This window comes from Mirounga angustirostris, unplaced genomic scaffold, assembly GCF_029215605.1.
Source record: "Mirounga angustirostris isolate CCGP_5_RB_7025 unplaced genomic scaffold, mMirAng1.0.hap1 SCAF_12, whole genome shotgun sequence".
NCBI lineage: Eukaryota > Metazoa > Chordata > Mammalia > Carnivora > Phocidae > Mirounga > Mirounga angustirostris.
This window is the reverse complement of record NW_026991720.1, coordinates 15624452-15636296: the sequence shown is the minus strand read 5'-3', so window position 1 is coordinate 15636296 and position 11845 is coordinate 15624452. Positions and strand designations below refer to the sequence as shown.

At 38.1% G+C, this 11845-nt stretch overlaps 1 protein-coding gene across 2 annotated transcripts in view; it reads left to right on the top strand.

The window, feature by feature from the left end:
- Positions 1–10841: 10841 nt before the first annotated feature.
- AKR1D1 (aldo-keto reductase family 1 member D1) overlaps positions 10842–11845 on the top strand; it is a 45749-nt gene continuing 44745 nt past the window's right edge. The window contains exon 1 of one of the 2 annotated variants that reach the window (XM_045865091.3): positions 10842–11124. In XM_045865091.3, coding sequence (XP_045721047.1) covers positions 11032–11124 — 93 coding nt within the window. In that variant the 5' untranslated portion in view covers positions 10842–11031. The remainder of the gene's footprint in view (positions 11125–11845) is intronic. The other variant, XM_045865090.3, reaches the window with a different exon arrangement.

Here is an 11845-nt window from a genome sequence, read left to right as displayed (position 1 = left end):
ATTGGCACAAAAAGAGACAAATAGATCAATGGAACAGAATAGAGAGCCCAGAAATGGACCCTCAACTCTATGGTCAACTAATCTTTGACAAAGGAAAGAATATCCAATGGAAAAAAGACAGTCTCTTCAATAAATGGTGCTGGGAAAATTGGACAGCCACATGCAGAAGAATGAAACTGGACTACTCTCTTACAGCATACACAAAGATAAACTCAAAATGAATGAAAGACCTAAATGTGAGACAGGAATCCATCAAAATCCTAGAGGAGAACGTAGGCAGTACCCTCTTCAACATCGGCCAAGCAACTTCTTGCAAGACACATCTTTAAAGGCAAGTGAAACAAAAGCAAAAATTAATTGGGACTTCTTCAAGATAAAAAGCTTCTGCATGGCAAGGCAAACAGTCAACAAAACTAAAAGGTGACCCATAGAATGGGAGAAGATATTTACAAATGACATATTAGATAAAGGGCTCATATCCAAGTTCTAGAAAGAACTTCTCAAACTCAACACCCAAAAAACAAATAATCTAGTTAAGCAATGGGCAGAAGACATGAAAAGACACTTTTCCAAAGAAGACATACAAATGGCTAACAGACATGAAAAAATGCTTCACATCAGTAGCCATCAGGGAAATACAAATCAAAACTACAATGAGATACCACCTTACACCTGTTAAAATGGCTAAAATTATCAAGACAGTGAACAACAAATGTTAGTGAGGATGTGGAGAAAGGGGAACCCTCTTACACTGTTGGTGGGATTGCAAGCTGGTACAGCCACTCTGGAAAATAGTATGGAGGTTCCTCAAGACATTGAAAATAGAGCTACCCTACAACCCAGCAATTGCACTACTAGGTATTTACCCCAAAGATACAGATGTAGTGAAGAGAAGGGGCACATGCACCCCAATGTTCATAGCAGCAATGTACACAATAGCCAAATTGTGGAAGGAGCCAAGATGTCCTTCAACAAATGAATGGATAAAGAAGATGTGGTTCATATACACAATGGAATACTACTCAGCCATCAGAAAGGATGAATACCTACCATTTGCATTGACATGGATGGAACTAGAGGCTATTATGCTAAGTGAAGTAAGTCAAGCAGAGAAAGACAATTATCATATGGTTTCACTCACATGTGGAATATAAGGAATAGCACAGAGGACCATAGGGGAAGGGAGGGAAAACTGAATGGGAAGATACCAGAGAAGGAGAAAAACCATGAGACTCTTGACTTTGGAAAACAAACTGAGGGCTATAGACAGGAAGGGGGTGGGGGATGGTATAACTGGGTGATGGATATTAAGGAAGGCACATGATGTGATGAGCACTGGGTGTTATACACAACTAATGAATCACTGAACACTACATTAAAAACTAGTGGTGTTGGGCGCCTGGGTGGCTCAGTTGTTAAGCATCTGCCTTCGGCTCAGGTCATGATCCCGGGGTCCTTGGATCGAGCCCTGCATTGGGCTCCTTGCTCGGTGGAAAGCCTGCTTCTCCCTCTCTCACTCCCCCTGCTTGTGTTCCCTCTTTCGCTGTGTCTCTCTCTGTCAAATAAATAAATAAAATCTTAAAAAAAAAAAAAAAACTAGTGGTGTTTGGCCAACTATATGTTGGCTAATTAAACATAAAAAAATAATAAAATAAATTAAAAAATAAAGAGCAAATTAAACTCAAAATAAATAGAATAAAAAATAATTTAAAAAATTAAAGCAGAAATCAATGAAATTGAAGAAATCAGTAGAGAAAATCAACAATTTTTAAATCAATGATGCTTTAAAAAAAAATCAATGAAAGTGATAAAACTCTGACCAGATTTACTCAGACAAAAAAGAGAGAAGACACAAATTACCAATATCGGAAATAAAAGAGGGGGCCATCACTACTGATGCTATGGGAATAGATGCACTAGACCCAGATGATTTCAGTGGTGAATTCTATCAAACATTTAATGAACAAATTGTACCAATTCTCTACAATCTCTTACAGAAAATAGAAGCAGAGTGAATACTTCCTAACATATTCTATGAGGTCAGAATTACCTAAATACCCAAACCAAAGAGTAATACCAAACTACAGAGTAATATATCTCACAAATTTTAATGCAAAAATCCTCAACAAAATATTAGCAGTTTGAATCCAACAATGTGTAAGAAATTATATACCATGACCAAGTGGGATTTATTCCAGGTATGCAAGACCTGTTCAACCTTCAAAAATCAATTAATGTAATTTATCACATAAACAGGCTAAAAAGGAAAAAGTATAATAGACACAGAAATAGATACAAAATAAGTTTGCTTAAAACTAAGCAAAATATCTGAACAGACACCTCACCAAAGAAGGTACACAGATGGCACAAAAACACACAAAAAGATGCCCAACATCATATGTAATTAGGGAATTTTAAATTAAAACAAGATACCATTACACATGTTAGAAGGCTAAAACACAAAACACCAACACTAAAGGCTGACAAGGCTTATAGCCACACAAAACTGCACAAGAATGTTTATAATAGCTTTATTCTTAATTACTAAAACTTAGAAGCAACCAGGATGTCCTTCAATAAGGGAATGGATAAGCAAACTGATATCCATACAGTGGAATATTGTCCACTGATAAAAAGAAAAAAAACTATCAAGCCACAAAAAGATGTGCACATTGCTGAAGAAGTCAATTGGAAAAGCCTACATTCTGTATGATTCCAATAATATGAAACTTTGGAAATGGAAAAACCACAGCGATAGTAAAAAAAAATCAGTGAAAGATCAGTGGTTACCAGGAGTTCATGCAGAGGGTGGAAGAAGGAATGAATATAGTTGGAGCACAGAGGATTTTTAGGGCAGTGAAGCTAATCTGTGGGATACTGCAATGGTGGATACATGTCATCATGCACTTCTCAAAATCCATAGACTATACAACTCACAGTGAACCTTAACATAAACTATGGACGTCAGTTAATAATAATGTATCAATATTGGATCTGTTATAATAATTGCATTGGGAAAACTGGGGGCAGAGGCTTAACATGGGAAATCCGTACTTCATGCTTACTTTTCTGTAAACATAAAACTGCTCTAAAAATAAAGTCTGTTAATTGAAAAAAGTTGTAGCCACTTAACCTTCATATTTCCAAATGTTTATAAAATTTATTAATTCACATTACAATTTTTTTAAATTGTATTATGTTATGTTAATCACCATACATTACATCATTAGTTTTTGGTGTAGTGTTCCATGATTCATTGTTTGCGTTTTTGTCTGATCTTATAAACTACCTATATATTATAAAAATCAAAGGCAGAGCTAATCTAGGTTTATTCTGATGATTGATTCTTTCCTGAGTTATTGTTAATAAAATCCATGCTTGCAAACAAGAATAAAAATCCTTTGGTTCCACCACTACATAAACCACAAATGAAAAGATTGCTACATATAAAAAATCCATAGGTAATTAATTAATCTATCAGTAATTAAACAGTGTGATATTGATGAAACAACAAATCAGCAGAACAGAATCAAGAGCCCAGAAATGCAACTGCACAGACATGGTCAGCTGATCCTTGACAAAGCAGCAAAGGTAAATCAATGGCCAAAGTCTTTTCAACAAATGACACTAAAAAAACTAGACACCACATGCATATGGAATTGGAAGGGACAATGAATAGTCACCAAAACAATCTTGGAAAAGAACAAATTAGGAAGACTCATACTTCCAGATATCAAAACTGACCATGAAATTGACATACGACACAGGTTTGCCTTCCTTGCTCACAACACTTCTTTCAGAAAGTGGAAATTTACAGAATACTTTATCTATTGCAATCATTTACCAAACAACGCCTCTGTCCAGAGATCACATTTATTGGCAAAGATAGAATGGCAGTGGGCTCATGTCCACACAAATCATGGTCTAACCTTCAAGCAGAAGCAACTGTCAAATGGGGACACCTGGTTGCTCAGTCGCTAAGTATCTGCCTTCGACTCAGGTCATGATCCCGGGGTCCTGGGATCGAGCCCCGCATCGGGCTCCCTGCTCAACGGAGAACCTGCTTCTCCCTCTCTCACTCCCCCTGCCTGTCTTCCCTCTCTCGCTGTCTCTCTGTCAAATAAATAAATAAAATCTTAAAAAAAATAAAAATAAAACTGTGGAATGGACTACTGAAGAATCAGCTCCAGGGCCAGCAATATAGTCTTTGTCAAGTGGTTCTTTTGCATTTTTCCTAGTATTTTGCAAATATGAATAATTTATACAGTGAATACTTGTGCACACATAATTTTATGCTTTTGCCAATGTAACTATGGATAGATTCCTAGAGCAGGGATTTCTGGATCAATGAGTAAATGCATATTTTATTTTACTAGGTGATGCCAAATTTCCCTCCATAGGGGTGTACCAGCTAGCATTCCCATCATCAAAGCATGAAAATCCCTGCTTCCTCATATCTCCATAGAGCAATTTTTTTTACAGTCTAATATGTGAAAAATAATGTCTCAGTTTAGTTTTAATTTTCATCTCCCTTATTATGAGAGAGGCTAAGCAACTTTTAACGTTTAAGGGTCATTTTAATTTCTTTTAATCTGAACATTCAATTTTTTTAAGTAACTGTGTTGTTACTCTTCTCCAGTTTTTAAACACTGTTCATTCATTAGGAATACTCATCCAATTTAAACGTCTTAAATGTGTGTGTGTACACATATTTTTATTATTACTGTCTTTGGATTTTGAATATAGGAGAGTTTTATTCTATATTTGTAAGGTCACCAACTTTTTTTTAACCTTTTAAGACTAGCTCCCCTCATTCCTGTTCTTGAAGTGTTTTCTTAGCTACTCAGATATTTTCTACATGGCTTTTATAATCAATTTGTCTGGCTACAGGAAAAAAAAACATACATTTTTGTTATGAGTATATTAAACATATAAAATAACTTAGGGTAAACAAGATGTAGTTGTAATTATTAGCACATTTTGTATTATTAGTTTGCAGTTTAAAAATGTTGATCACATCTTTTTTTCTGGTGTGATTTGTATATGCTGATATTAGGCACTTCATTTTCATCATGTTTTCCTTTTGACATCTCTCTATGTGGTTTGATTACAATCCTTTTCTGTTGTGCATATTTAAATAAGATGTTTTCTTGTACTTCTTGTCTGAGAAGGATTCTGTATTCAGTATTTTTGCAGAGGGTGGGAGTAAACCTGAATAGTTTTCCTATCTTCACTACTGGGGGAAGCCTCTGTTGTTCGCATCAAGAATCCAAAATGTGATCTCCCCATGAAGCCACTTCTCCAATTCTGAGATCTGCTTTCTCTTGATCCATCCCACCAGTAGCTGGAACACTTTTCTCCCTTGTTCTCAGTGTTTTACTATACTCCCAGCAGTCTTTTCCTCAAAATATATTTCTGTTTTTATTGAGGTGAGTTTTTCCTAGATATTGCTGAGGTCCTTAAAGAATTACACTATCTCAAGGCTTGCTGATCTTCCCGCAGCCCTTAGGGAGTATTCATGGGCTTTTTGTGTTTACCCACATACCGGATGCTCCATTTCTCAGTTTCAGTGATTATCTTTAGATTTGCTTTCTGAGGCTTCCACTCAGATGTAGGTGCTCTCTCTCTTTTTTTTTTTTAAAGATTTTATTTTTTATTTGAGAGAGAATGAGAGACAGAGAGCACGAGAGGGAAGAGGGCAGAGGGAGAAGCAGACTCCCCGCTGAGCAGGGAGCCCGACGTGGGACTCGATCCCAGGACTCCAGGATCATGACCTGAGCCGAAGGCAGTCGCTTAACCAACTGAGCCACCCAGGCGCCCTGTAGGTGCTCTCTTTGATGACTCAAGAGTTTTGGGGGAATTTCTGCATTCTGGGGACACTCTCTGGACATCAGAACTTCTCTATCTTCTCCATCCACAACTTCTACATAGACTAAATCTGAGTTACACAGGATCCTACATTTTTAGGGCATAAAGCCCCACCCACTAGTGTTCTAGGTTTCATGGAGTTTATTTTGTCACCAATTTTGTTGATGTTGTCTGTTGTCTTTTTTTCTTTTTCCATCCTAATTGCTCTCTCTCTAGTCTGAGGACATTTGGAAAGATTCAAACACTATACTGCCATCATCATTTTCTCTTTCTAGAAGTCTCTCATAAAATCTCAAGCAAAATGGTGTCAACCAAGAAAGAATTCACTAAGAATTAAAGTGGGCAGGGTTTTATTTGGGCAATTAGAATTGCAATTCAGGAAACATGGATTCAGATAGAAACCTAAATTTTGTTACAAAGAAGACAAGAGAGGGCAGGGTTATAAAAGTGATAGGTTACAAGAGAAGTTCTCAGTCAGGTCCATTATACAAAATAGGAATTGAAACTAGGTTAACCGGGATGGTTGAGTTAATATGTGAATAGACTGAAATTTGTCAAATTGTGTTGGCTTCTTTCAATGGGAAGCATGGGGACAATTCAGGTGTCACAGTGAGGAGGGAGTTAAGTCCAGGCTGAGGGCTTGCAGTTGACAAACACTTCATGGTTCCTCTGATAAGACCATGAATAAGTTCTTTCTCCCTTGTGATCTCCTGATCCTATTTTAAAAGAGATTCTTTTAACTAGGCTTGCTTGTTCCATTGTGAAATCTCCTTTTAGATTTCCTCCCTCTGATCAAGATCTTTCTTGACAAGAAAGCATCAATGATCAATCTTTTGGTTTTGGTCCCATTGTATTGCCAGAGTGGTTAGTACCTGCTCTGGGTCCATCATGTCCCTCAGAGTGGGGAGTCTCATATTCTTACATATCTTTAAGCCTGGGACTGCATTTGAGCGACAAGGAGACATTTTTGGGAAAGGAGCTTTAGGCTACATCAGTTGAAGTGTCATTTTCTATTGTCAAAGCATAGAGCAGATGAGTACTCCTCCTTGCTCAGCTAAAAGATAATCAGGGACTATCTTATTACCAAGAACTTTGGCCAGAGAGTCTAAGGATCTTTGTGGGGCTGCGTTGCTTTAGCAGCAGATTCTGCAATAATTTCAAGAAATAAGAAGAAGTTATTCATTATAGCCTCAATTATATTTATACCTAACCACAGAAGTAAGGACTTACCAAAGAAGTGAATCCTGAATCATGAACACCTCCTGCTAGGTCCTTTCTAACCTAACAATATAAATTCAGGGACGGGAGCTGACCAATGACATCTCTTACTTTGCTTTTGAAAGTGAGGGGCAAAATTAGATTTTTCTCCTCGCCTGAAATAAAAGGTTGTTCTAAATTCCAGAGGTCCCCTCTGCTTCGGAATGATCTGGGAGATAAAGACTAGGGTGTTATCTTTATAGGCCAATGCCAGAGTAAAGGAAAGAAAAAGAAGGAGAAAGGCTTTCATGTTTAGTTAAAGTATGAAGTCTTGATGCCTCGTCTTGGGCAGAAGCAGTCTACCTCAGTGTCAGCTACTTCTCTTCCTGGTCAATTTGATTTAGGGATCTCCAGCACCTGTATGGGACCAGCCTTTTTCAACTGTGAGATGTATACCCAAGGCTCAATACCTTCTAGTTTTGCAGCAGTGTCTGGTCAGGAGCACTTGATAAGTTCCCTTTCAATAGGGCTTGAAGGTTGATAGTGGGAAAAGTCAGGGCAGTGGATGGGACCCTTCTGTACTTACTACTCATATCTGCTGTGAACCTAAAACTTCCCTAAAAAATAAAGTCTATCTAAGAAAAACTCACTGGATGGACTCAGTAGCAGAATGGAGGGAAGAAGACAGAGGAAAGAGTTAGTGAACCTGAATATAAGTCAATAGAAATAATCCAATCTCAAAACAGAAATAAAAAATATTTTTAAAAATGAAAAGAGGAGGGGCGCCTGAGTGGCTCAGCTGGTTAAGTGTCTGACTCTTGATTTCAGCTCAGGTGATGATCTCAGGGTCATGAGATGGAGCCCCATGCTGGGCACCACACTGGGGGTGGAGCCTGCCTAAAATTCTCTCTCTCTCTTTCTCTCTTCCTCTGCCCCCCCTCAAATAAATAAATAAATCTTTAAAAAAAAAATAAAAAGAGGAAAGTAGCAGAGTAGGGAACTCCAGGGTTCTGTCTTTTTATTAAAAAAACAACTAATGAGCTGTCAAAAGTGTCAGCCTCATTTTTTGCAGAACTTTGGAGTCTAGTCAAGAACTTAAAACAACCAGGGGTAAGCTTAGTGAAGAAAGAAGCTGCTGCTTTGCAGAAAGAGAGAGGGCTATAGTGGTTCAAATGGCCCACTGAACATCCCCCACAGCCCTGACGCATGGCAGCCATGAGGACTAAGCCAACACTCCTGGAACAGGATGCTAGTGCCACAGGAAGCGACGGAGAGGTTACTCTCAAAGAATTGTCATTGTGAGTCCCAGCCTGTCTGGTGGCTCCGTGAAGGAACATGTAAGTGTTTGCTTTTGTTTTGCCTGACTCAAAGCATTCTTAGGACAAAGGTAGCTGCCCAGGAGGCTTTTGTTGTGTACATTTAAAGACAGAAATTTTAGGGGCACCTAGCTGGCTCAGTCAGTGGAGTGGGCAGATCTTGATCTTGAGGTCATGAGTTCGAGCCCCACGTTGGGTGTAGAGATGACTTAAATAAATAAACTTAAAGAAAAAGAAAGAAATTTTGGCTCTGGCAGCCTGGGGTTAGTTGGGACAATCACCAGATTGAAAAGCCTGGGAAAGAAGAAATTGGGAAAGGAAATATGTGATGGCGGGGGGTGGGGGCACTTTAATCAAGAAGGCCACACATACTGTCAGGGCTAGGCATGTGGTCAAAAAGGCTTGAGAAGACCCTCAGCTTTTATCTCTGACTGGCCTTCAGGCTCCATGCAAGCTGGAAGCAAAGACTAAGGCAGCATTGTAAACAACATGGATAAGCATTAAACTGGTGCCCCGAAAAAGCCAATCTGCAAAGACTAAGAATATATATATATATTTTTTGCTCCAAGCATTGAAGGAAACTGTCAAAACACCAAGTGACCATGACTACTAAGTTAGCTGAACATAGCTTTCACATAACAAATAGTACAGACTTGCCAAAAATAGTTTAGAGAAGTCAGTAAAAAAGGAAACAATAACAACCCACAAACAAGGAGCAGCAATAAACCCCGAGGAGGTGGGAATATCTGATTTCCAGAACTGTCACACTGTAATATTCAAAATCTCTAGTTTTCAACCAAAAACTTACATAGCATGCAAAGGAACAAGAAAATGTGGCTCATTCACAGGGGAAAAAAGGAAATTACAAGTGTCCATGAGGATGCTGGGGCATTGGACTTACTAGACAAAGACATGAAATCAACTCCCTTAAATATGCTCAAAGAGCTAAAGGAAGTCACAGGGAAAGAACTAAAGGAACCAGGAAAACACCATCTCACCAGATACAGAACATCAGTAAAGAGACAGAAATTATAAAAATGAATGAAACAGAAATCCTGGAGAAGTACAATAATTGAAATGAAAACTAACTGGGGGGTTTAACTGTAGATTCGAGCCCACAGAAGAATTAGGGAACTTGAAGATAGATCCATTGAGATCATCCAGTTTAAGAAGAAAAAAGAGAAAAGAATGAAAAAGTAAATAAACCAAACTTAAGACACCTATGTGACACTGTCAAGTACCAACATCTACATAATAGGAGTCCCAGAGGAAGAAACTAAAAGAATGTTTGAAGAAATAATGCCCCCAAAACTTCCCAAATTAGATGAAAATTATGAATCCAAATATCCAAGAAATTCATTGAGCTAAACATCAAAAAATTCAATAATAATAAAAATGGAGAAACATATACTAGCCAACATCTTAGCACACAAAGGTATACAATAAGTATTTGTTGGATTGATTTACAAACGATGTTGAAGACTACTGTTGCCCATGTTCCACACTGCCCAAACCTACTTTAAATCATTGTATCCACTGGCTGATCATGTGTCTGTAAACAAGAATACAGTCCCAGAGAGAGGGCAAGTGAATTATAGGGAAACTTCCGCACATTTTCACCACCCTGAACACAGTTTTCTTTGAGGTCACCAGGTCCAAAACTCACATTTTATACACAGCACAATCCTTTGGAGGAAAATTATAATAAACATTTGTTAGTTGTTTCTCTACCCACTACTTCTTTCCTTTTCCTTAACAATCTCCAGATTCTGCCCAGATGAGATTAACCCCAACTCTAAATTTAGACATGGCTTCTAGTTGTCTGCAGGTGATCAATCTTATATTTCTGCTTTGACCATCATGATTGGCTTAGTGATGCATCCATGAAGCAAGAAAGGCAGTGGAGACCAAAAAGACCATTTCTAGGTTGCTGTGTGAGCAGTGGAGTAAATAAAAATCTCTTTTTTGTTGAGTTTGTATCTGGAACCATGTCACTCCAAGGACTGGTCACCATCCTTTAACAATAAGGGTGGAACCAGTCTGCTGAGAGAGCGAGGAGGCAGAGACATGTACTGGAAGGCAAGAAACTGGTTCTAGGCCACATCGCTTGTTCCTCTGACCCAGTATTTCTCAAACTTAACAAGGTAATAAAATCCCAGACCTCTTCTCATTTCTACTGCATCAGAATCCCCAAGGAAGTCCTGGGAAACTGCTGTATTCTCACCTGAAACTAGCCCTTATGTCGAAGCTTTCAGAAATATGAACCAATAAATGTCCTTTATAATTTAAGAGAATTTGAGATCAGCCAGTTACTTGCCAATGAAAGCATCATCCTAACTGGTAGAAGCCAGCTAGATTTGTTTCTTTTTGGGTTTTCCCTCTTTCCTTTATAGAGAACTAAGCAACAGCTCTTAATGGGTTATGTTATTTACAGGCCTCTGATGAAGTTCAAAGAACAAGATCAGGCTTTTCAAAACAACCTGGAAAAAAACAGGTTGAGAAATACATCTGCTAATCTCTCTTCCCTCCCACTGCTCCTCCCTCTGGCTCTCCTTTCTTTGATTAACGGGGCCCTAGATCTTTTCAAAAAGACTTCTCGAGAGGCTTCCAGAATCACTCCTAAAAACTGGAAACCCAGACTCTCTCCAGGATGTACCTGAGCGCTACAAACCACCGCATTCCTCTAAGTGATGGAAACAGCATTCCTATCATCGGTCTTGGGACCTACTCAGAACCTAAACTGGTAAATTTCTCTCTCTCTCTTTCTCTTTTATTTTAATGTTTTGGAAACTTTCCTAGAGCATAATTTTTAATTCATTTTGAGTGGATTTCATTGGCTTACTTTTTATAATAATGAGAGTAATCTCCAAGGAGTACTATTTGGCATCCTGAGTACTGAGCCAGAGGTTAAAACTGTATCAGTTTATAATTTAAAATTATCTTGGATTAAAAGATGGGTCATTTCTTCTTCCCTTGCTGAAATTTAGCTGAATGCAGATTATTAGAATGAACTGAGTTTACAACTTGTGGGGTTTTTAAACTTATATTTGAGAATTTCCAGTTCAGTCTAACAAACATTTCGTAAAAACCTCCGAGGTATGAAGCACTAGACTATAGAAGCTTAAATATGAAGAGAACAGTGTCTGTGCTGTCTAGGGATTAAAAATCAAATAGAGGAAGCAGACTCTTTAATAGCTACTTGTAGAACAATGAAGTTGAGAGTAAATGCTCTCCTAGAACTATAAACCATCTCTCTGAAAACACAGACAAGGGAATAGTTAAATTTGACCTTCAAGACTGAGTGGGTTTCCATTTAAACACAGTTTCTACTTATAAGAAAAATATCTTTCTGCTTTCCTCATTGTAATTCAAATTTAATGCTGATTACCAGAATAAACAGTGGTATGTGTAGAAATGCTAGCAGATTTGTGTGATTGCATAGGAATGACCTTTGGAAAGCTGTG